The sequence below is a fragment of the Ascaphus truei genome, chromosome 5 (genome assembly GCF_040206685.1).
Source record: "Ascaphus truei isolate aAscTru1 chromosome 5, aAscTru1.hap1, whole genome shotgun sequence".
Taxonomy (NCBI): Eukaryota; Metazoa; Chordata; class Amphibia; order Anura; family Ascaphidae; genus Ascaphus; species Ascaphus truei.
In genome coordinates this window covers 84,538,090-84,564,156 of record NC_134487.1, presented here as the reverse complement: position 1 = coordinate 84,564,156, position 26,067 = coordinate 84,538,090, and the positions used below count along the sequence as shown (strand labels likewise).

The 26,067-nt window shown below is 40.3% G+C and overlaps 2 protein-coding genes across 6 annotated transcripts in view; one reads left to right on the top strand and one right to left on the bottom strand.

Annotated features, from left to right (window-relative positions):
* Positions 1-20,299, top strand: part of RPAP3 (RNA polymerase II associated protein 3) — a 90,386-nt gene extending 70,087 nt beyond the window's left edge. For all 5 annotated transcript variants that reach the window (XM_075600142.1, XM_075600139.1, XM_075600140.1 and 2 more), the window contains 5 exons: positions 1,533-1,747; positions 8,026-8,209; positions 8,470-8,567; positions 16,112-16,212; positions 19,994-20,299. In XM_075600142.1, the coding sequence (XP_075456257.1) occupies positions 1,533-1,747; positions 8,026-8,209; positions 8,470-8,567; positions 16,112-16,212; positions 19,994-20,076 (681 nt within the window). In that variant the 3' untranslated portion in view covers positions 20,077-20,299. The remainder of the gene's footprint in view (positions 1-1,532; positions 1,748-8,025; positions 8,210-8,469; positions 8,568-16,111; positions 16,213-19,993) is intronic.
* Positions 20,300-22,828: 2,529 nt separating this feature from the next.
* LOC142495118 (G-protein coupled receptor 61-like) lies at positions 22,829-25,626 on the bottom strand. Its single transcript, XM_075600144.1, has one exon. The coding sequence runs from the start codon at positions 25,376-25,378 to the stop codon at positions 23,960-23,962; it is 1,419 nt and encodes a 472-aa protein (XP_075456259.1). The 5' UTR covers positions 25,379-25,626; the 3' UTR covers positions 22,829-23,959.
* Positions 25,627-26,067: the final 441 nt, after the last annotated feature.

Genomic DNA, 26,067 nt, shown 5'->3' with positions numbered 1-26,067 from the left:
GGGGCTCGTGCACGCTTCCGCAAGCGTGCGGAGGCGTAGCTCTTACATTTTTTTTAGTTTCGGCGCTCACGGGAGCGCAGGGCCGGTCACGTGAGCGGTTCGCCCAATGAGGGCGAACCAGCTCCGTGACGTCACTGGCCCGCCCCCAGACGGCGCGCGAACTAAGGCCAGGGAAGGCACCCGCTTTCCCTCAGCCTCAGCGCGCCTCTGCACGGCTGGAGTTACCATGGACTCAGCCTTAAGTGCCAGATGTTAAAGAAGCGTATAGTACATTGAAATTATAAGAAACATTTACACGAAAGCCATATGAACCAGTAAATTACATGATGACAAGCAAGGTAAGGGTCAACAAGGGAGTTCATCAGGGAGACACAATGTCATCAAAGCGTTTCACAGCAACACTTGAAGAATTGTTCAAGACATCGAATTGGGAAGAAAAAGTGAATCAAAATAAATGGTGAATACTTGTCTCCTTTAATTTTGCAGATGACATTGTTGTTTTTGCCACAAGTCCAGAAGATCTCCAGCAACAAATCAGAAAATTTGCTGTAGGAATAAGAAAGTGGGTCTCCAATATGAATCTCAGCAAGACCAAAGTGATGTTTAACAAATGTGTTAGCTCTACAAAGATCGAAATAAAAGGAATGGAACAAGAAGTCGAGCGAGAAAATGTACAGCTCGTTGATGATTTTTTTTTTTTTTTTTTGTATATATGTATAGCTCAACCCCGTTATAGCGCGGTCTGAGTGTGGCTCCCGATTTGAAAAAATCCATTTTGCCGCACGAGGACTTACCAGCATCTAGATCTGTCAGCTCTCTCCTCACTTCATAGGGCTGTGTCCACGTGCTGTCCTCTCTGCAGCATCCGTCAGCTCTCGTGTGCGGTGTCTTTTTTTAAATTATTATTTATTTTTATTTATTTTTTATAAACATTCAACTCGATGCTTTATTGACTAACTGACACATACACACACCTACACCATGTGGGAATTCAACACCTACACCATGTGGGAATTCAACATTAATACTTTTTAGATAAAACACATGCAGGGATCGGACTCAGGTCCTTCCATATACTGGTACCAATGCTTTAACCTCTCTATAGGCTTGGTGTTACAAGACATACTATCTATCTATCTATCTATCTATCTATCTATCTATCTATCTATCTATCTATCTATCTATCTATCTCTAAAGCATTGCCACAGTGCACAGTACCTATGACTATTACATGACCAGCACAGAGTGTATTTGTGTGGTGTAAAAAAAAAAAGCTCTGGTACCATTGAATGATCCTTCAGTAGTGGAGTGAAAGTTGATGTGGGATTGGGCTCCAACGATGAGTTGCCATATGTTATTACGACCCTCTTTGAACTCTTAACAAATAAGAAATGCATTGTTATAAAAATCTAAAACTTTGAAATAATGCATAACAATGTTACAATGCTAGTAAAATATTTCTAAGATTTCTTCTTTTTATGCTGATCCCTCCTGGCTTTACTTGTATTATAAGCTTATTGGTTTCTTTTTAGAAACCTTTGAGAAGGATGGTAATTGAAGAAGTTGGAGGCACGACAGGAAGTTCAATCAATCGCCTTAATGAAAGTTTTCATGGTAACTTGGAAGCCGTGTCACAATCATCTGAATCTGATAAACAAAACTTAAGTCAAGATCGAATTTCCACATCAGATATTCCCAGTGCAAAGGTGTTAAAAATAGAAGAAATCAGTGCTGCATCTATTTCCCAGTAAGTTTTCCGAAATCATGTTTTGTATCAAAGAAAATACATTGTCCTTCTTGTATAACAAAATGTTTTTATAGCTATCCATGTGTGACTTAAAAAAAACTACTGAGAGATTGAATTCTAATATTTGATTCTTCACTGTGTATGACACCAATGGAGCTGAAACAAACATTGGTAGTCTTAGGGGATACCAAACTGTGGCAAACCCTGTTTTATATTTATGCTGTCAATACTTTTGATTTTATTGTTATATGGTTGTTTCTATAATTATATGATCCATTCTGCTGAATAATGCTTATTGCAAAAAACAGAAGCCCAAAGCTACATCCAATATGACAAAATATACAGTGAAATACCTATATATCTCTAGAAAAAAAATGTTCATTTAGTTAAACCCCTTTGACAAAGCATTTTACATTTAGCCACGCCCAGTACCACTTTGATATATATATATATATATATATATATATATATATATATATATATATATATATATATATGGCACGAAAGTAGCGCCAATAATAACGTGGTAGATATTCTATAGTGTGAACATGTGAAATGTATGTATAATATTAATTCATTAATAAAGTGATAATCATCAAAATATAAGGATGTGCAAATATATAACTAGTGATCACAAAATGACTTAATCAAACAACCAATGGAGGAAAAAATTTAATAAAACACAATAGTATTACAAATAAAAATGATAAAATATAGAACCAGTCCCAATAAAACGTCCAAAGGATATATAGAGTAGAATCCAATAGAAGGGGAACTTCAGGCTGCTCTCAAACGGATGAACCACATCCAGTGGAACCTGTAGAAAAGAGGAGAGCGCACGCCCCATAGCGTAAAATTTTAACAATTTATTGGGGGGGGGAGGGGAGAGGGGAAGGGATAAGAATTGCACTCACAAGATGTCAAATATAAAAGCACGATTGTGAATTAATATCACCGCCAAGCTGAAAAATCACCGCAGTCCAGGGATAGGGTTCACCGGAAAGATGATACTCCGTGCTTGTAGTCAGTCAGAATCGTAAACCACCTAGTGTAGCCTTTCCGTGGGTTTTCTGCTGCTCGGCTTGGTATCTCACTCAATGCAGAGGAACAGAAGGTCTGGTCAAACAACCTGCGCGACCCGACCAGATCGCGCACTTCCGTATTGACGTAGTGACGTCCCTGGCGCGTTTCGTCGCAACAGCGACTTTCTCATCATGAGGATGGAATGAGCATAAAAGAACGACAATATCTAAGACATTTGTGATAATGTAGCTCTTCAATTTCAAAGATTGTATGGGCTGTGGAATACCACCAAAAGGGGACGCAGCAATCGCCAAGAATGTGAGGAACACGATTCCCCTAAAGGATGGAATCCTTTTAAAGATCCCATGGATCAGGGGTGCGCAGTCTTCCTGCGCTGCGCCCCCCCCCCCCCTCTGCCTGCTGTCGTCCTGTGTCGCGCCCCCCCCCCCCTCACCTCTGTGGTGTCAAATGACATTGCGGGTCATGTGATGTCACATTACGCGACCCGCGGTGTCATTTGACGTCAAGTCTCTGTGGCAACAGCCGTCATTTGACGCCGCATTGCCATGGAGACGCGTGACTGAAGCCGAGTAAGTACGTTTACAGACGCCTTGTGCTCTAAGGGCGCGGCCTCTGTAACCGCTGCGCCCCCCTCCCCAGAAAAGCTGCATCTCCCAGTTTGCACAACCCTACCATGGATCACAGAATAGAAGGTGTCTTGTGCAAAACAATGCTTGTCTATTTGAGCAACCCTGAAACCAGCAGCAGCGATGGCCTGTATTTTGAGGACCGTCAGGATCTGGATAACTAATCTAGAAGATAGAATTAAAACTGGAACATCTAGACAGAAGTTATTGAAGGACTTCTCGAATCTAAAATATTCAATAGTTTTTTTTTTTTGTGTTTAACACTTAGATGGATATTATTCAGCTTGGAGCAAGATCTTCGGCATATGCCGTAGCTCCAAGGAGAGTGCTATGGTCAAACCTTGGGCAGCGAATACCTCATCAAATATAGGCTGGTATCTTTACCTTTAGGTGCTTATCTCACTAGATAATATCATCTCCAAAATTACGGGAGGAAAAGGTCACATTCTGCCTCAGCACAAGAGATTTAAGATTTTTTTGAATTGGGATTCACATCAACAGCAGCCTTGGGGCCGTAGTCGCCCTAGACAACCTAGCAATTGGGTGACCATCAAGAAGCATTGGGCCCAGCTCCAGAAGGTGATTTTGAGATCTGTTGGCCAGTGCCACCGTTCAGCTGGTTTTTGGCCTCAAAAGATTTATAAGATGCCCATTTCCGTATTCCAATAAAAAAAAGAAATCTCACTGCAAGTTCCTGACATTTTGTCTGGACGACCGGCACTATCCGTTTACGGAACTTCCATTTAGAATGGCCACAGCACACAGAACCTTCACAAAGGTCAGGGCTGGGGTGACAGCTTTACTAAGGCAGAAAGACATTTTCGTAGTCCAATACAAGTTGCCAGATATCATGCGTACAGTGCTCAAGGTATTGGAAAACCATGGGTGGATCATGAATTTAAAAAGCGCCATCTTATTCTGGCTCAAGTCAATAAATTCTTGGGAGTAAGTGTTTAGCACACAAGAAGATCTAGTGTCGCTACCAATCTCCAAGATCCACAGAATTATGATGGAGCTACAGCTTTTCAGGAACTCCTCAAGTCCATCAATGACACAGTTTATGCGCATAATAGGACTCTTCAATCCAGTTACAGACATGGTGTCTTTGGCTACCTTTCATCTCGGGCCACTGCAGAGCATTTTTCTCGGCTTCGGGGGACACCGAAATCCCAGTCCAAATGTAAGATTTCCGTTATTGCCAAGTGCAAGGCACAGTTTGCTGTGGAGGACCACAATCAAGAACTTGCGGAAAGGCAAGTTTTTAATTCCTTGGATCTGGACAGTACTGAAGACTGACACAAGTCTCGTAGGATAGGGCGCGATTTGGCCGGATAAAGTGATCCAAGGGCTCTGGTCAAATCAATAAAGAAGCCTTTCAACCAATGTATTTGGAGGTTTGAGCCATTTTCTACACCATCCAAAGCCTTCAGAACATACTGAGGCATTCCCCGTTAAGAGTGTAGCGTATATAAACCTGAAAGGAGGAACAAGAAGTCTGCGGGTTCTCAAATTAGCCTCCAGAATACTGCACTGGACAGAAGAAGCCGTTCCATGTACCTCTGCTGCTTACATTTAAGGAGACAAAAATTACAAGTCTGACTCAATTTAAAAGTCAGGAGGTATTCCATACACACATACACCCAGGAGAATGGGAGCTAATTTGAAGGTTACAGTATATCCACACTTATTTGTTCCAGAAAACAAAGTGACATCTAGAGCCTATTATCGTATCTGGAGGGCGTTAATCCTCAAGGATTTAAGCCGGCTTCTCTGAAGGTATCAGCTTTCTGCATTAGGCACATTCTATCATAAACAAATTGCCCTTGATCCTATGATTTTACAGATTTAAGCCATTTCTAGAATTAAACGACGATAAATATCCTTGTTCCTCTGTGGGACCTGAATTGAATCTCTGTTTCTATAAAAACTCTCTTCACCTGCTTTTGAACCAGTTCATAAGTTTTCTATGAATTTACTCACCCTTTATGTAGTTTTCCTAACTGTAATTACCACAACGCGAAGAGTTGGGAAGCTCCATGCTTTATCTTGTCGTGAACTGTTCGTTCAGATACACCAAGACAAAATAGTGATTAGGACCATTCCACATTTTCAAACTAAAGTGCGGTCAGATTTCCATATCAATCAGGACATTGTGGTGCCATCCTTTTTGTCCGAATCCAACTTGTGGTAAGAGCATCAGTGGCACAATATACGATAGATGTGATTAGAGATCTAACGGCATATGGACTGACAGTGTTGGGAAGATCTTAAGGTTATTTGTGCTTCTTAACGGACCTAGGAAGGGTCAGGCAGCATTGGTTGCCTCAATATCCAGATGGGTCATGGCAGCTTTTTGTGAAGCATACAGAACAGCAGCAAAGAAACCACCTATATGGTTCAAAACCCATGGCAGCCTCGTGTGCAGAAAATGCTCAGACCTCTGTGTAGGAAATATGAACAGCAGCAATCTGGTCATCTTTAGGCCTGTAATATAGTGTGCTACCGTGCTCGCGCGTCAATGATAATTGCCTGTGTGAGCCTGACGTTGCTATAGTGGAGACGTGAGCGTGGCAGATCTGAGGAAATACAAGAAATGTGTATTTTCGCGCTGTTGCTGAGCCACGTGACGCTGTGAGCCAATCACAGTGCGGCCTAACGCTCTGACATCATAGTCACGCCTCTTAGCCACACGCATCACCGCTTGCCCTGTAGACACAAAATGCGCGCGCAACACAGTGCGCCCGCACGTGCACCAGCGCGTACTATATTACAAGCCGTACACACCTTTTCTAAGCATTACCTGCTTGATGTTCAATCGGCGGCGGATGCGAAATTGCAAAGGAAGGTGCTTCAAGCAGTTGTTCCAATTGTGAAGAGAAGTATTCCCTCCCAACAGTCTCAAATTGCTCTGGGACATCCTATTAGTAACTGCCATAGAGGACGTTGAAGAAATTAGGAAATGTACCTACAGTACTGTATCGATATTTCGATTTCTTCAATCCTCTATGACAAGGTACTTTGCTCCTGTATGTTTTCTTCTTTATATGTTTGTGTTTCCTTTTTAAAGAAGGCTTTCAGAAGAAACCAGAATATCGGTAGGTGAGTTTCCTATTTTTTTGTTTTTACTGCTAAAACTAGAATGAACATTTGTTCCCAGGCACCTAATACACACGTGTGCTTAGTTTTTATATTGTTAAATTATTATGAATTACAGCAGTCAGTGTATTTTTGCATGTGAATAGGGAAGGATGTCACTATAATTTGTATATTATTTTGTATTAAAGGTAAATATTTTTAAAGAGCTATTTTGGGAATCAAAAGGATCTTTAGTACATTGTCGAATTACCACAGTAACAGAACTTGAAAGTCATTCACATGGAGCACTGTTTTAATTAAATCCATTTATGCAGCTCTGTAGTCTATGATTTTGCTTTGAAGTTTAGGAATGCCCTCTTTCTAAAGAAAATTAGTGCCTTTTATTAAACATGAGCTATAAAATTGAGCAGTACGAGTCTGTTACATTATGACCAAATCAAGAACCGTGCAGCTTTTAAAGAAGGAGTCAATGCATTGAACAATAGTATTGACTCAGTATTTTAAGAAGACGTTATCATAACAATATATTTTTAACATAATCTCTTTTTTTTTTTTACATTAGGTGAAGTAATGTAATTACTAGTATTTGTAATATTATTGTACCATCTTAGCCTTCTTTTGATCTTTTTGCGGTTTATTTATCCTGCACTTCTATATTTTTTCTTTTTTTATAATATATAGAGAGAGAGAGAGAGAGAGAGAGAGACAGAGAGAGAGAGACAGAGAGAGAGAGAGACAGTAGCGCCACTTGTGAAACAGAGTAATATAAAGTGTGAAACAATATTAAACGAATAAATATAAAAATATATATTAATCTACAAAATATTCCGTGATAACATACATAACAAACAAGAAACAACAAAAATGCAGAAAGTCCAACCCTTAGTGCAAGTCCAGAAAAATTCAAATTAGGAACAAGATGGTTTCCAGGGATCCAAGGCTCCTCCCTTTTTTTTTTTTTTTTTTTTTTTCCAAACGTTTTTATTAGGCATAATCCTCTTTACAGACATTGGTTTTACATTCAGTGTTGGCCTAATACAGTTGTATTTTCCTTGTTCATGTGGGGGGTGAGAGAAAGAAAGGAAAGATCCCCTATGGCCAAGTCATGGTCCCTAGGGTGTAATAAAAGAAAGAGAAGAGGGGAGAGGAGATGGGGGGGGGGAGGGGAGAGAGAGGGAGTCATTCCACCCTCTCCTCGTCCGGCTGGGTCCCGGCGCCCATCCTTCACGGCCTTACTGTGGTTCAGATCCGTCTGGGGTTGTATCCTGATTTGGTTCGGATTAATGGGTTAACCAGGGTTCCCAGATTTTATAAGGCTCCTCTTTTTAATATTAAATGTACTTTTTACACTATGGGACGTGCGCTCTGTTCTTCTGTGTGTATATATATATATATATATATTATATATACCAACCATAGCTATAGTTATGTTTTAATCGTTCCGTTAACTGACTCCTATTTCTGTCTACATCCCTATCACTTCGTAACTTTTTTATCTGTTACTTCATATAGGCAGCCAGTCACTGTAAAAGACTGTATTCCAGCACGGACACAGCCTCCAAAAGGGGAAAAAAATGTGTCTTTCTCTGCCTCCTTGGATAATGGAGTTCCTGCCGTTCCTACAAATTCATTTCAGCTTGAGTCAGACTTCAGAAGATTGAAAGGGAACCTAGACCTATTGCACTTGTACCTAAAAGTAAGACACAACTAACTGAGCTATAATTGCAACAGAAATGTACGCTATCTGTTTTTGTGAATAATGTTAAACAGAAATTGTTGCTTCTTTTCGTTTAGACTTCACATGTTGAGTGATATTAAATATTCAGCCAGCAATCTTGGAGTAATAGAGATGTCTGTGTTTAAGTACAAAAAACTACAATAGCTAGTTTTGAAGACACTAATTTACTGTAATTGAAAATAGTTTTTGTTAATACATTTTTTCCTTATCTTTGATAGAAAATTCAGCCATCTCTTTATCCTAAACTGTTCCAAAAATCCTTGGATCCAGATGTGTTCAACCAAATTTTGAACATTCTACAAGAGAAGTACATTGGGTGAGTGGGGCTCTAACCACATTATAGTCTTCATATGTTACATGTTCTATATATTTATTCTTCGTATACTCCCTTAAAGCAGCAGTCTTGTACCCACTTTTTTAAAACGTTATTTACTATATGTAGCATTTGAGTAGCTTTAATGAGAAATAATTACCTACGCTGCTGATTGATCACAGGAGAACAGATCGATCAGCCAATAACCTGCTATGTGGGGCTGCTTTCTGAAATGCAGCTGCAATGTAACCTTATATTACTTGTTGTAGCGCATTATTCTTACAGCTTTCAGCTTGGTAATAGACAGTCTGTTGCTTGGAACACTGCAACATTCTGTTTGTGATACTTTGTTGCTCAAAAAGGTGTGTTGAGAACCTGTTTCGGAAGTGGATATGAGTTTCTTAATGGTTGCTACAGCAACCAAATGATGATCAGTACATTTTTTTTAAAAATAATTAAAAATGGCATTAGGAGTTCGGGGAAAAAAGAAAAGTTAGTATTATCCAAATTATTATTCTTTTTTTTTTTTTTTTATTTGAAAAAAGCATAGGATTTTGGGTGTTTTTGCTGCTTTAACCCCTTTTCTGCCTAGCACTGCATTTAAGATTTCAGTTTTTTAAATAATAAATTATAGTGTGGATTACTTCAGTTCTATTAGTGCATAAATAAGTATTTCTTTAGAGGGTTTTTTTATTTTTTTTTAAGTAATATTTTTTTTTGTTTACTATATTTTGTATCTATATGTTTTATATATAATTTTTTTTACATACATACTAAAAAAAACTCTCAAAGTACTTATTTCTGCACTAATAGAACTGAAGAGGTGTGTGTGTGTGTGTGTGTGTGTGTGTGTGTGTGTGTGTGTGTGTGTGTGTGTATATAATCTCACACACTAGAATTTAGGAGTTACAATGTTAATTCATATAGCAACTATATTTTCAAGAAAAGCTCTGTTTTATCTTCACAGCATACTTTTTTGTAATCATTTTATAGCTCTTTGTTAACTTGCTACTTCAAAAACATTAACATTTTAATCAGACATTGCATGCACATCACATACAGTAATCATTTTCACACCCTTCTTAGTTTAATAGCATATTGTATGATGATAACTTGGAGGGAGACTGTGCAGTAGGAGTTTGCCATACCACATGGAATGAAGCCATGCGTACTTAAAATGGTTAAACCTGTGATTGAAATTGGTTAACCCGAAGACGTTCGTGACCGAACGAAACGCGCGTCGGGTGTTAGTGACGTCATGGTCACTCTCTCAATAGTGCACTAGCATATTCTCAACAATGGTTTAGCGAATAGCTTAACATTTGATGTGGGCTCATAAGGCATCCACTAGCAGAGAGGGACTACAGTAGACTTACCCGGGTCCTGAGCGTGACACTGCACAGCTTATTAAGCTTGCAGGATCTATTTCTCTGCTTTCCCTCTCCTGTTTTCCTCCCTCCCCCCTCCCTCCTGATGTGTGAGTGGGGTTTGAGGAAGAGGTTTAGTGCTCTCAGATAGTAACAGCACATTGCTACTTTACATTGTGGATCTACGTGGCTTCCATTAGCAGAGAGGGATTCTAGTAGACTTATTCGGGTCCCAAATGTGACACTAAGGCAAATTTAGCCTGCAGGATCTGTTTTTTCCACTTTCCCTCTCTTGTTTCCCTCCCCCCCCCCCCCTCCTCTCTAGGTGTGTGTGTGGGGTATGAGGCAGAGCTACAGTGCCTTCAGTTAGTAGCAGCACCTTGCTACTTTACACTGTGTATCCATGAGGCATCCACAAGCAGCTAGGGCTCAGGATAAACTTACCACAGTATCTGTTTGAGCTTTGCTGCAGAATTTCCATAGTTTGTGACACTATCCCCATGCTTGCTCTGATCACAGCTACATTCAACACATAGAGAGGCATAGGAGGAATGGATCAGGATACATCTGGTCAGGCTGTGTCACGTCAGATTTATGCAGACTTCGCATAGTTGATATTTCAGATACTTTGGCAGTTTACATTGTATATAATACACACACACAAACGTAGGTTTGTTATTAAGGTCTATTTGGCATAACTTCATTAACTTCTGAGAGTCTTGGTAATTATTATTTCACTAGTAAAAGGTGTACACTAAGCACTTGTTTCTAAGCATATATGCCTAGATAGAGTATCTATCACATGCAGACATCTCCCATGGCTGTTCGCTTTTGTTTTTGCTACAGTTTTTATTAGCAGGACAATATCACTATATATTGACCTGCAGTTCTGTACAAGCATTATTGTGAGTTCCAGTTTTAATCATTTTTTTGTTTTGTTTTTGATTATAATAAAATACATTTGTCTAAATCAGTGTTGGTGTTTAACACCACCTCTTTCCAGTATGTATAATTTATATTTGTAAGGTGGAGTGCATATCTAAACAGGATGTTTTCTCATCGTTTCTACAGTTCTGGAGTGCACCTGCTTTAATACTGCATAATACTGCATACTAGAAATAAAAATGGTGAGATCTGCTGCAAGAGCTGTGCAGGGAGACAGATAGACAGCAGAGAGATGCAATCTCTGCGCAGCTCTTAGCCTGGTAGGATTAAGGTGGCCGAGTCCCATTCCGAAGCAGGAACCCGTGCTACGTTAATCCCTTCGGGGCAGTCGGTATTACTGGCCTTGTTGGCGCGGGAGAGCTGCGAGCGGGCTCCCTCTCTCAGCACTTTTCCTCGCCCCCACAACGAGAGTAAATGGCGCCAAATCTGTATATTGATACAAAAAAAAGGTTTCAATTACCCAGTCAGAACAAACCCAGTCAGAACAGCTAGTCTGCCTGCAGCCCATGTCCAAGTGGCCCATTATAAGTGGCAGGACTACTGAACAACAGAAGTTTAAAAGGAAGTTCAAAAGAAGTGAGGAAGTGGACACCCCCATCTGGCCCTGATTCCTGCATTTGAACTATGCTGGAAAGGAGGATATCATCTATACCAGACTGCATCATTACTGCTGTGATGCTGCCTTTACCATTTATATTTGCTGTGACTTCACTTCTCAAATTATGCACTTCTTTTTACCAGCCTCATTATGTCTCTAACTCTATTCATATATCTCCATCTCTCCTTCCTTCATTACTTCTCTGTTCGCATGAACTCCTTTCTTACCTGCGTCCTCTGACACCACACAGCTATATCCCCTGCACTAAAACACACCCCTACAAATCATCCTCACACATCCTCTTTCTATCCATGCTTCTCCTCCTTGCTTCTGGGGATATCTCTCCCAATCCTGGTCCCTGCCTTATTCCTACTTGCGCTCGTCCTCGCCTGCCAATTGCAACCTCTACTCCCTCTGGTGTAAACCCCTCCAACCTCATACCCATCCCCTGCCACCCTCCCTCCTCTCTCCCATTCTCCTGTGCCCTTTGGAATGCTTGCTCCCTTTCTAACAAGTTCATCTCTGTACATGACTTCTTTCTCTCTCACTCTCTGCTCCTATTTGCTATAACAGAGACCTGGCTCACTCAGTCTGACTCTGCTCTGGAAGCTGCCCTCTCCTATGGTGGCCTTTCCTCCCACACTCCGCGCACTGATGGCAGGGGTGAAGGCGTGGGGCTCCTGCTCGCCTCTCTCTGCCGTTACCGAACCCTTCCTATTCCTCCATCTCTTGCTTTTCCCTCCTTTGAGGCTCACACTGTCCAGATCTTCTCTCCTCTCCCTGTCCATGTGGCGGTCATCTATCGCCCACCTACCTCTACTCATCCCCCTTCTGCCTTTCTCTCTCACTTTGAATCCTGGCTCTCTTTCTTTCTCTCCTCAGACTCCCCTGTTCTTCTCCTTGGGGACTTCAATTGCCACATTGATGACCCCTCTCTCCCTTGGGCTTCCCGCTTTCTTTCTCTAACCTCTTCTTTTGGCCTTTAACAGTGGACTGCAGCCAGCAGACCTGGTTTTCACTAAAAACTTCTCTCTCTCCGATTTCTCCATTTCCCCTTTTTCTCTCTCTGACCATCACCTCATCTCATTCTCTCTATCTCGCTTCTCCCCTTCTCCACCTCCATCTACACCCCGGTTCTGCAGAAACCTGCGCTCTATTCACTTACCTGACTTTGAGTCCACTTTACGCTCCTCCCTCTCCTCTCTCAGCTCTGCTACAGACCCTGACAACCTGGTCAGGAACTACAACTCTGCCTTGTCCTCCTCTCTTGATCTACATGCCCGCTTTCTCTCTGCAGCCCTCGCCCTTCTAACCCTAGACCCTGGCTAAATTCCCACACGCGCATGCTGCGTTACTCCACTCGTTCCTCTCAACGCCTCTGGAGGAAATCTCATACTCTCGCAGACTTCCTTCACTACAAATTTATGCTATCCTATTTCAACTCTGCCCTCTCGCAAGCTAAACAAGCCTACTTTTCTTCACTAATCAACATGCACAAGTCTAACCCACGCCGACTGTTCTCTGTCTTTGATACTCTACTCAAACCAGCCTCAGCTGCCGCTCCTTCCTCCATCTCCGCTCCGGACTTTGCTGACTATTTTAAGGAAAAGGTGGAATCCATACGTCAGAACATCCCCTCTGTTTCTTCCTCCCATCCTACACCTCTTCCTAACTCTCCTCCTGCCTTCCTTGATTCTTTTTCCACTGTCTCAGAGGAGGATGTGTCACTGTTGATCACCTCTTCTCCCTCTTCCACTTGCCCTCTTGACCCCATTCCCTCCCATCTCCTAAAACCTCTTGCTCCTACTATAATCCCTATGCTCACACACATTTTTAACTCCTCCCTCTGCTCTGGAACCTTTCCATCCTCCTTCAAATATGCAACACTTTTACCATTGCTCAAAAACAGCAAGCTTGACCCTGCCTGTCTTTCTAAGTATCGACCTGTCTCCCTCCTGCCTTTTGCCTCTAAACTCCTTGACGTCTTGTATTCTCTCGCTTGCTCCATTTTCTCAACACCTATTCTCTCCTAGACCTTCTACAATCTGGCTTCCGCACTGCTCACTCCACGGAAACAGCCCTCACTAAAATAACTGACGACCTCCATGCTGCCAAAAACAGAGGTCATTACACTCTGCTCATATTACTCGACCTCTCTGCAGCGTTTGACACCGTGGATCACCCTCTTCTCCTTCACATTCTCCATACTCTTAGTATTCGGAACAAAGCTCTATCCTGGATCGCATCCTACCTCTCCCATCGTACTTTCAGTGTCTCTTCTGTAACACCTCCTCCTCCTCCTCTATTGATCTCTCTGTGGGGGTACCCCAGGGCTCTGTCCGGGGACCTCTTCTCTTTTCTCTGTACACACTCTCTCTAGGTGACCTAATAACATCTTTTGGGTTTAATTATCACCTCTATGCTGACGAGACACAAATATACTTTTCAACACCCGACCTTACACCTGCTGTTCAAACCAAAGTTTCTGAATGTCTCTCTGCTATATCATCCTGGATGGCCCTCCATCGCCTTAAACTCAACATGGCTAAAACAGAGCTCCTCATACTTCCTCCCAAACCTGGCTCTACTACCTCCTTCCACATTACTGTTGGAACTACGATCATTCACCCAGTAGCCCAAGCACGCTGCCTAGATGTCACACTTGACTCCTCTCTCACATTCGCCCCTCACATTCAAAACATTTCTAAAACCTGTCGCTTTTTCCTCCGCAATATAACAAAGATACACCCTTTCCTCTGTTGCTCGACTGCTAAAACTCTGACTCAGTCCCTCATTCTCTGCCGTCTTGATTACTGTAACCTCCTGCTGTCCGGCCTTCCTGCCTCTCACCTGTCTCCCCTACAATCTATCCTAAACGCTGCTGCCAGAATCACTCTACTCTTTCCTAGATCTGTCTCAGCATCTCCCCTCATGAAATCCCTCTCCTGGCTTCCGATCAAATTCCGCATCTCACACTCCATTCTTCTCCTCACTTTTAAAGCTTTATACTCTTCTGCCCCTCCTTACATCTCAGCCCTAATTTCTCGTTATGCACCATCCAGACTATTGCGTTCTTCTCAAGGATGTCTTCTTTCTACCCCCTTTGTATCTAAAGCCCTCTCCCGCCTTAAACCTTTTTCACTGACTGCCCCACACCTCTGGAATGCCCTTCCCCTCAGTACCTGACTAGCACCCTCTTTATCCACCTTTAAGACCCACCTTAAGACACACTTGCTTAAAGAAGCATATGAATAGCACTGTGGATATTCTGAACACTTGATACATAAAGCTTGGCCCCCTGCAGACGCACTTACCAGAACTCCCTCCTACTGTCTCTGTACGTTCTCCCTACCTACCAATTAGACTGTAAGCTCCTCGGCGCAGAGACTCCTCTTCCTTAATGTAACTTTTATGTCTGAAGCACTTATTCCCATGAGCTGTTATTTATATTATCTGTTATTTATTTGATTACCACGTGTATTACTGCTGTGAAGCGCTATGTATTTAATGGCGCTATATAAATAAAGTATACAATATAAGGTATAAATAAGGTATACAATACAATACCCAGATTTAACTTTCTCAATGTGTGACTGCAATTAGTACAATGGTCCGAGAGGGGACTGACTCCTAAAATGTATTGAACACTTGGTACGGCAGTTTTGGAAGCTTATAATCCAAATTAGGACCTGAGTACCAAGATGCTGCTCTGAATAGCATGTACAGTATCTTCAGAACTTTGTAGATTGCATCTATACAGCTTCCATAGCCGAAATCTGAGGCGTTTTTTAGATGCTGTTTTTATCCCAGAAAAAGAGTATTTGTAAGATTACATATATTTTCATGCCCCCACATGAGAATGCATTGGCAATACTTTGCTTACTCTCAAGTATTTTTAAAGTAAAAAAAAAAGTAGTAATAATAATTTACATATCGATGTAATCTCAGTCAGATTGTCACCCTAGAAAAAAATGTTCACTTATGTTTCTGCCTTTGTAAAAATGAGTATACTTATATTTTCTTTGGGTCAATATAAATATAATCTTATCTGATCATCGTTACTTTGCCCCTAATCTCTTTGGCAGCATAATTAGTGTAAACAAAACAACAAAATTAAATGTTATCTTAGATATATGATTAGTATTTTAATGTAGATAAAGCAATGTATTTTTTTTGTTTTTAATAAACCAGTAGTGCATATTAAATAATACTTGATGCATTTTTGTAATTTTTCACTATACCCTTTTTAATGTTTTGTGTATTTAGCGTCCTTGTGTATCTATAGCAACTATTTAGGAAGCTACACCACTTCATCTTTTGGAATAGACAGCCATATTGGGTGCCCTGGGAAACAGCATCTTTACTGAACGATCGAGGGCCAAGGGATCGATCGTCCGCTTCTATAATTGCATTGCCATAAAGCAAGGAATTCCTGCATTTATTAAAATGATCAACAAAAATATATTGGTAACCTCTTGAAAAACTATTTGCTTAATCACAATGTTATTTGGACTTGTATTTATCTTGTATTCGTTTAGCAATTTTCTCTTTTCAGAATTGAGATCCAAACAAACAAACAAACAAAAAATGTATTCATTTTTTTTCTAAACCTCAAATCTTTTTGTTTGTTTTTTAAGGAGAGAAGAACCCACTCTTATTTTTGAAATCTTAGGAATGCTATCTGAGCTCAAGAGATTTGATATGGCAGTAATGTTTATGACAGAATCTGAAAAGAACAGTAAGTTATTTTTTTCCCCATGTGGTTAACAATGCTGTTTTATAAAAGTCAGTGTACAATATACAGATAAAACAGCAGAAAAAGAAGAATGGGGGCAAAATAGGAATATTGTGAATGACCTGGAAGGAAAAAATGTACAGTATGATAAAGTGAGGTAAAAGCAAAATGTGTATTACTTGTTCATAAATAAAAATAAGTACAGTAATGTAAAAAAATAAATGTATCCAGAGAAAATCTTTTAATAGTCGATGTCCACTTTAGAAAGGGGATATCCCTTGCTATTCTGTATTAACAAACTCCCAGGAGTCTCAAGTAAATATTGCAAGAAAATAGAGACAAAAAGAAAAGAAACCCGGAATAGTATAACACCTTTTAATAAAAGACCAAATGAATTGAAGGAAATGCACGCACAAAGCAGTGCCTTTAACAGGACAATATAGACACATAAATAAATGAAGTGTCCAACTCCGGGCTCCAGAATACTTGGTGGGGACGCCGTCCGTGAGTAATGGAAGCAACCATGTGGTACCTGCACAAGTGCATTCTCAGTGTTTTGCCATACCCATGGTTCTCAGCACCATTGGACAATAGGGTTTTGCAAATGTGTTCCAATGCATTTTGCAGTGTAAAAGCCGCTTCAGGTGGAGGGGTTTAGAGATACTGTTACTCATATACCCTATAAAACTGACAGGTCCTAATTACACCACATATATAGTGTATATATGTATAAAGAGAGAATGAGAGAGACAACGTGTGAAACGCCATAAAATACATAGTCAGATATCAGGACATAGAAAAGATAGTTAATAATGAATGTATTAGTATAAGAGATTACATCTATAAATTCCTTCTAAAGCGCAATGAAGAAGCCATTTAGAAAGAAAAGGAGGCTAAAAAGTATACTCAAAAAATAGAAAAATTATGCAAATGGAAGGAAAAGGCAGAAAAAATAAGTACACTAGAAAACATGTCAGATTAATGTAGTACCACAGGAGTTAAAGTTCACAATTTATATATCCAGCATGTTTGTTTTCTGGATAGAAGATTCAGTCTGTCCAAGGTGTCAAGACAGTCAATTAGTCTTAAAGATAGCCCCTGGGGTTTCTTATTGTTCTGACTTTTAAAATGCCTTGATACAGTGGTCGAACATGTGTTGTTCTTAAGCATCTCTAGGAGCTTGCAAGGTCACTTTTTAGAAGGTGCACTATATAGCTAGACCTGCCTCTTAATTTCAGTGCCCCAATGTGAGTGCATTTCCTTTTGTTCTTTTTTGTTTTATTTAAGTAATAATCCCCGAAGAACGGGGCATTTACTGGCCAATAATGCCCTGACTGGAAGAGTTGAAGGCCCGAGGCGAAGCCAAGGGACTTTAACCCAGCCAGGGCGTTATTGGCCAGTAATGCCCTGTTCTTCAGGGATTATTACAATTTATAGGCTAAATGTAGGCTTATGTATTTTTTTTTTTTGTTTTACATTTTTCATAAAAAAAGATAAATACTTTTGTAGTCATATTCATTTTTATCAGCATGATTTTCTACATTCTTTTGCTTTTCTGCAAGTTTATTTAAAGGAAATTGTACATACACACAGCCCCCTCTATACACACAAACACATGCTGCCAACCCCCCCCCCCTTCACACACAAACACACTCTGCAGCCCCCTCCTCTACCCCCCAAAAACAGACTGCAGCCCTCCTCTACACTCACAAGACACACATACAGCAGCCCCCCTCTACATCCACAAACACACACTGCTGCCCCCTGTAAATCCACAAAACTACACACACACACTGACACACATACACACACACACACTGTAGCCCCCCTCTACACCCACAAAACACACTGCAGACACACACACACACACCCAACAAAACAGACTGCTGCCCCCTCTACATCCACAAAACACACACCAGTAGCACCCACTGCAGCCCCTTGTAAACCCACACACTGCAGACACACACAAACAAAACACTCTGCACCCCTCCATCTACAAAACATACACTGCAGCCCCCCCTCTGCACCCACAAAACACACACTACAGACAAACACAAACCAACAAAACAGACGCTGCCACCTCTACATCCACAAAACACACACCAGCAGCCCCCTCTCTACACCCACTGCAGCTCCCTGTAAACACACACACTGCAGACACACACACACACACCAACAAAACACTCTGCACCCCTCCTCCACCCACAAAACACACACTAAAGACACACAGTGCAGCCCCCCTCTAAACCCACAAACCACACACAGTAGACACACACCAACAAAACAGACTCTGCTGCCCCCTCTACACCCACAAAACACACACACACACACAAACACCAATAAAACACTCTGCTGGCCCCCTTTACACCCACAAAACACACACAAACCTTTCCCCTCACTCTCCTGTGCGGAGCTCTCTGCAGGAAGTGTGGGGGAGGAGTCAGTGGCTTGCTGCTGCCTCCTGTCTAATCATCTCCCCTGTCTGAGAGCTGATTTAACTCTTTGTGAATGAGAACGGAAAGCTGATTGGCTGAAAAACTTGGCAGGGTGCCAAAAATTCCAGCATTATCCAATCAGAGAGCAGGGATTTCAATAATGGCCAGAATGTAACAGCTTTAGCCTATAATAAACTGTATCATACTATTATGGACTTCTTGCCCTTTTATGTGCGCTCTTTTTCAGCTACCGTATATTTTCAATAAACAGATGTAGCACAACTCTGCATTCCTGAAGATGCGCTACAAAATTGGAAAAGCAACAGTAAAAAATAAAAAATGTTGTCTTTGTGTCATTTTAAAAGCATAGTAGCTTCAAACTACTACAAAATTGTAGCTTCATGTATCCATAAGTTTTCCAGCCATAAGGTGCATTACATACATAGCCTAACAATAATGGTGTCCTGTTTTTTCCTTAAGAAAATATTATTTTATTTAACAAAAACTTTTCTGTTTTCTGCCACTGTTATATTACACATTGTAAATTAATAATATGCTTTATTTCAAAATATTTATCAAATCTGGATAAAAGAGTAACTATTTAAATGTATTCATATATACTGCAGGTGTTATAAAGCTGTGCCCCTGTTGTTCCCCAGTTATTGCATTGTAATAAGGTTTTGGAATGTTGACAGTGCTTTGCGATTGAAGGGGATGTAGAATAAATAAAAGAACAGAAGACCTGAAGAGTTTATTCTAAATAGCCCAAAGCGGCCATTCTGTCCATTTTCGGACTAAATGCTATATTGACTTCAATGGGGATTGTGAACTGTAAATGGCCCGAATGGCCACTTCGGACTATAGAGAAAAAGGCCCTAGAGGAAGCCTGGAAGTGGAATAAAGAAAAGTGTAGCGATGAAGTTTATCCTTTTACAGAGCCCATGCCTCATGTTACATGAAGCAGGGATATCCTGACCGCCAGACCTGTAGGTGGTCCTTGAGGACTGGAGTTGCCCACTCCTGACTTAGAGGCCACATTCTAAAGCTGCCGATCGCAGAATTGGCCCTTTAGTAAAAAGGGTAATGGTTGTGTCTCCAGGGAGGTCTAGATATGTGAAAGTCTGTTCTGTTTTCTGTTGATCATTCTAATCATATAAAGATATTTGAAATATATCATTTTATATGTTTTTTACTTTAATACTACACTATAGTTGAAATGCTTTTTTTAAATTGTTTTTAACAAAAAGTTCAACTTTCAAAAACCGTTCAGGTCATTTATTCCTATTGTAAAGACTGCTTTAATACAATTATTTTCCTGCTATATATAATGTCTGTTTCCTTCTCTGCAGGTGCCCGTGTCTTATTTGCTCACATAGAACAGTCCCAGAAGAATGATTCTCTTAACACTCTGAAGAAAAAATATGGTCTTTGAATTTTCTACTCATGAGGAGAAAAATGCTGTCTGACCAAGAAGAGTTGTAAAATTATATGGGCAACTCAGGACTACACTTAAGGATACAAGAGCATTTTATAAACACATGTACATTATTGAGGCAGCAAAAAATAATCAAGAAAGTTTCTTTTTTTTTTTTTTTTTCAGCCATACTGTTTAGTTTGACTGAAAAGCTGTAATAAAGATATTTCCTATTTACAAATGCGATGTTGTTTATTTATAGATTTTAAATATCAGGTACAAAACTGGCATTTTTTTTTTTTTTTTAAAGAATAGATTATAAATGTTTTAGTCCATTTAAGCAATTAACCTTATCGTACCTTTTTAATAAAATATAACACGCAGCATGCAATTTTTTTTGTTATAAACTGCTGTAAATATTAAGTTTAGATTAGAAACAAGTTGCAAAGACTTTATTATTGCTGCCTTCAATCCCATGTGTTAACATACCATATTGAACAATGAACACATGCAGATTTGTAACTAGTGTGACTAACGCTTGTGTGGCTGTGCACAGGTATGATGTGTTGAATTCAACTGAGTATTTTACAAGAGATCCCAGTTAGTCCACAAGCAGCGAGCTACAGTAGTCTCTGGAGTTGATGAAAGCTCATTACATGATGGTCTAAATAATAGCTGGATACTTAAAAAGGACTCAAGAGTTGTCACAACATACATGTATGAACTTCGTGGTTATTCTGTGAAATAAAATAAAAAATTACTGAGATTAATTATTTAACATTTTCAACCAGCAGTTCATGTTTAGGCTCTCTACAAATTCAACTAAAATACTGTATGAAGCAATATGAACTACAAACTTTCATCCCTCGCAATCTATTTCTGTTTAGAAAGCCCCCTGTTTATTGTCACTGAATGTTAGAAATCAGCAGAAGTGGTCACCACAAAATTAATATTACAACCTACTGTATAGCCTAGCCAGTCTTATTTCTTAAGTTATTTATTCTCATGTATGGCGGAGAATTGTGGGTTGGAAGTGTATGTAGATATTTCATATCTTTGATAAGATACAGTTTCATAGAAGTTTATTAGCCAACTCCCAACACAATATGAACTCATACTTTTCAGTCACATGTAGAAACAGAAATTGAAGTTTCCAGTAAGTGAAGGCAAGCTAATATTTTCATTTTAGTTTCATTATTTATAGCTGTAAACCAGCCATTTTTTTTCTTCTCAAATTACATTAGTGGAAGGTATATATATTGGTTATATACTTGCAGATGACCTGGTTCTGGAGATTCTGTATTGGATCAAAAAAATCTCAGCAATCAAGGATATCACAAAACGTCCTTTTGGTAGGTGGCTGTTTTTATGTTTCATTGATGAGATATACTGATTTTCCATTTACTGGTTGGTTTTCTGGCAAGGAAGGTTTATGTAGTCTATTACAAATAAACCAGAGTAGCACAGACTTCTGGTTTCAAGATATGTTCAATGTTTTTGCTTGTAGGCCCAAAAGCCTGATTGCAATACTAATAACTATGATCAAATAATCTAAATTAGTTGGGAGGCTATATAAGTAAGAAAAGAATGGAGTAATTTTATAATAACGCTGTCCAGGATTGAAAGAAACAAAACTCGCAATTGCAATTTTTGAGAATACAAAGAAGCAATATTCAATTACTGTTACTTTGAAACACAAGCCTACTGAAGATGGTCACAATGCCATTCATGGTTCTATTAAAGAGTGATATTTAAACAAAAAGAGATACATATTGTTTGACTAAACTTTTAAACCGCTATGACTGGAGATTTGTCAGAAAATTATGTACAATAATCAGAAGTATACAACCAAGCTTTTCCCTCTCAAGTATGTCTACCCTGTTTCAGCATGGTAACTATTAAGGATATACTACAAAGTACACATTCATAATAAATATTTTCGCTATCCATTTCTAAGATCTCTTCTAATGAGCCATGTCAACATGTTTCGTTTGTAGCATTTTGCTTGTTCAACCAGGGCATGAAATGTTGAGGTTCCGTTCTAAGCAGAAAAAAAAATAACCCAACCCAGGAGAAATGAACCTCAACCAAACCGTTTAACGCTCCATTGCAGGGGCTACTAAATGGGTTAATTTTAAAAAAAATTAAGCTAGAGAGCGCCCTGCTTTCACATTCTCTCCCTCTAAAAACGATCTGTTTCTCCTAATTTCACCTTTTCAGTGCAATGCATTATTTTTTCCTTCTACCTTCTTTAACACTCCGGCTTAAAGATGCAGCGGCCGTTATTCGAACATATCACACGTTGTATACATCAGAATACCCATGTCATGGCGCGTCAAGAACGCGTGTTGACGAGGTTTTTGTCGAGTGCAGAAAATGGCATTTTAGTGTTCTGGTTTTTAAACACCTGCAAATTGACACGGTACTGTACTGTACACATTACAATTCATTCATTACTGCCACGGAAAAGCAAAGAATTGCACCCGAAGAAATCGGGATCCATGAAATTCAAACAAAGCAAGCGTGTGATTGGCCGTGTGGAGTACAGCAGCGCACACGAAAATGGCTCCGTGATATGTTTGAATAACAGCCGCTGCATCTGTACCATGTCTCTCTACTGTTCCCTGGTGCAAATTTTTTAGCCATGGTGATTACTTACAGCTCTGCTCCTCTCCTAGTTAGAAGTTGTTATGGTAAGGTTGCCTGTGTTCCTTCAAACATCACGCAGCTCTGCTACAGGATGTCACAGCAATACATCAAAAAGCCCACACACCAAACATTATTATTATTTTTTTTGTCATCACCGAGCTTGCGACCAGAAATGTTGTGCTCTAGTACAACCATGTACAAAGTTTGTATTGTTTTCACAGCACAATGCTAATTTATTCATTGTAATTTGCACTTACAAAAAAAATTCTACAATTTTTAAATGGCATCGTTTTTATCATGTTGTGGTTCATTATTGCTATATTCTTCTTACCACTTCAAAGCATGCAATATGGATATAATAATAGTCCTTGTAATGTATGTCTTTCATAAATAAAACCGTCAAAATTGAACATTGTTTAAATAATTACCAATGTACAGTATGAACTCACTGAAACTTCTTTGTGCACTCTTCATTAATCCCTTTAAAATTGTGTCTAAGGCTGCGTGTATAGTGCTGGCGACTGCGATGTCGCGCAGCGCTGTAGCAAGTACATGCAGTCAGTCACTGGTGCCCATAGCGCAATCGCCAGTAGTCAAATGATCTTGATTTTTTTTTTGGTGATTGCCGAGTGACATCAGCGGCACGTGAGCGGTTCAGCCAATGAGGGTGAACCGCTCACGGCCACGCACCCCTGTCGCCCTCCCTTAGTCCCTGCACCTGAGTGCAGGAATCGCAATAGCTACGGCGACAGATGACGTCACGCAGTCGCATAGCCAGCACTATAAGCGCAGCCTAAGCCTCATGACAGATACACTGTTCAAATGCTTGTAGTATTCAATTATTTCTTTGAAATTAACATTTAATTAGAAAAGGGTACAATACTTCAATGGGATGTAAGGTATCTTATGGCAAAAGACTGCTTTGTTAAAAAAAAAAATGGGGCCATGGTACATTTAGGCTACAAAGAAAGTGCTCATTTGCTATAGTAAACTGAACAGCTAGTTCTTTCAGATGTTCACTCATAATTCATTGATACAGTACATTCTCTTAATTTTATATAGAAATGATTATAGGTCACTGACAGATTTAGAAAAGTAAAAGTCCCATTTGCTATACATGTACAAGGTTCACCCTTTTGGTTCTTTAAATGCTGCCAGTTTGTGGACTGATCCTTATGCTTTACCTTTACTGAGAGCAAGACAAATTAATAGTTACATTCATTTTGCTAGTCCTAGGTAGCTCTTGTGTTTTCTATAGGTTTGAACCATTTTGAATCCCTCTGGATTCCTGTTCAAGTAGCTCTGGAGTTTCCTCTAAGATTTGCCCTGGCATTCTAAAACTGAGCGTACTTTGATTAACAAGTAGCCTTGAATTAGAGGTAGTAGGGAAACTATTCCTTCTGTCCACCACACAACTAGATCGCTGAAGAAACTGGAGGAAGTTTTCTTCCACAGAACCCTCATGACTGGACAGGCCCAACTGCTCATCCAAAGACTGTTTTAGAAAACATTTAGGTATCCTGGTAAGCTCTGTTCTGATCTGCCTATTTAGGCATCCATAAAAGAAGGGATTGACTGTAAAGGATGTGAATGCCAGCCAAGTCACTATATTTTCCCACTTTTCTATTGCCTTATATGAATTGTTTAACAAAGCAGTGTGCAGATGAAAGGCAAAATAAGGCAACCAGCACATTATAAATTGTCCCCCAATTACCATGAGAGTAAAGGCAGCTTTTGCTCCCCCTAAGGACCTCTCTGGGGATACCCTGTGAGATCTGTCCCCAGTCATAATATTAGTCTGACTGCCAGTGGAGTTGGACCTTTGACGAGGACTTGCTGCCCAAGACGGTAATGGTCCATGCTGGAGAGCTGCAATTCTGGCCACTTTGAAGACGTTGCAATATACCGTCAGTATGACCACAAGAGGCAACACAAAATATACTATAACAAAGAACGTCACAAACACTTTTCTGTAGTTTCCTGCATTCCTCTGTAAGGAGCAACGGGTGGCATTCACAAGGCTGACATTGCTGGGCTCAATAACATCACCTTGTGGTGTGTAACCAAGAAAGGGCACCGTTGATGTCAAAGATGCTTGAATCCAGATGAAAACCATGACTGAGACCGCCAGACCTAAGGTCATCTTGACTTCATATCTCATGGGGTGCACTATATAGTAATAGCGCTCAATGTTTATGGCAGAGATGGTGAGAATGGATGCACTGCTGAAGCAGACTTCCAGGGAAACATATGTCTGACAGAGAGAATCGCCAAAGCCCACTCTGCCTGAGCTCGCCACAATCCCCAGAGGCATGACTGTAACGGCAGCTAATGTGTCTATAACACACAAGTGCACCACGAACAGGAATTTTCTGAGCTTGGGCGTTTTAAGGATCACAACAGCAACAGCCACATTTCCAACGATTGCAACCAGATCCAGGAGAAGCATGAAGAAGAGCTCGATGTACTGGGGGATGGTGTCTGCATCGAGCCCAGTATAGTGCCCAGGATCCAGCACTGACAGGGGCCGTGACGAGTTGCTGCTGCTATTATTCAAGGTTGGATGATGTGCATGTAGCCCCTCCATCACTGGCCCGGTTACCGCAGGCGATGGGGTAAATCCGGCAACAATCCAGTGAAGCAGAGCTCTCCCCTTGCCTGCATCGGTCATGCTTAACTCACTCCTCCCCTATCTGTTCCTGGTGTAGCCAATGCAGCGTATGGGAGCATTTATCACCACCTGAAGATAGACCCTTATCGCATAATTCTGTACACCCCCTCAGCATCTGACTACCAATGCCGTACCTGTAACGATTCAGTATCTCCAGCATCTCCATAACATTGTTACTGTGTTACATTGACTCTGCACTGGCTCTGGCAGAGGAGGAGGCTGAAAGCATCAATCTGATCCGACCTGACGTCAGGTGACAAAGGCTAACCTGGGCTGCACTTTCCTCTTATGGAATTTGCCACCGAGGCTCCAGAATGTTTTTTTCTAATCGCTTATAAGTCTTGTCAGTACCAGGAGAGAACGGACCAAAGGTTATATGGACATTGAGTATCTGTAAGAAAAAAGGCTAAACGGATAAAAAAAAAAAAACGTAAAGGAAAAAAGGTGTGTGTGTGTATCATCATCATCACCATCACCATCATCATAATAATAATAAAACATACGGGCAATGTCAATTTATTACAGTAACAAGAGGCACTTTAATTCAATGTTGGTACCATAGAAGCTGAAGTACCACATTGGATTTACCTCTGTATAGCAAAACTACTTAACATAATGACAGAGGGACATTTCAGTATTTAATCCCTTTATTGCCAACACAGGGTGTTTTAGGCATTTTTGGCACTGAA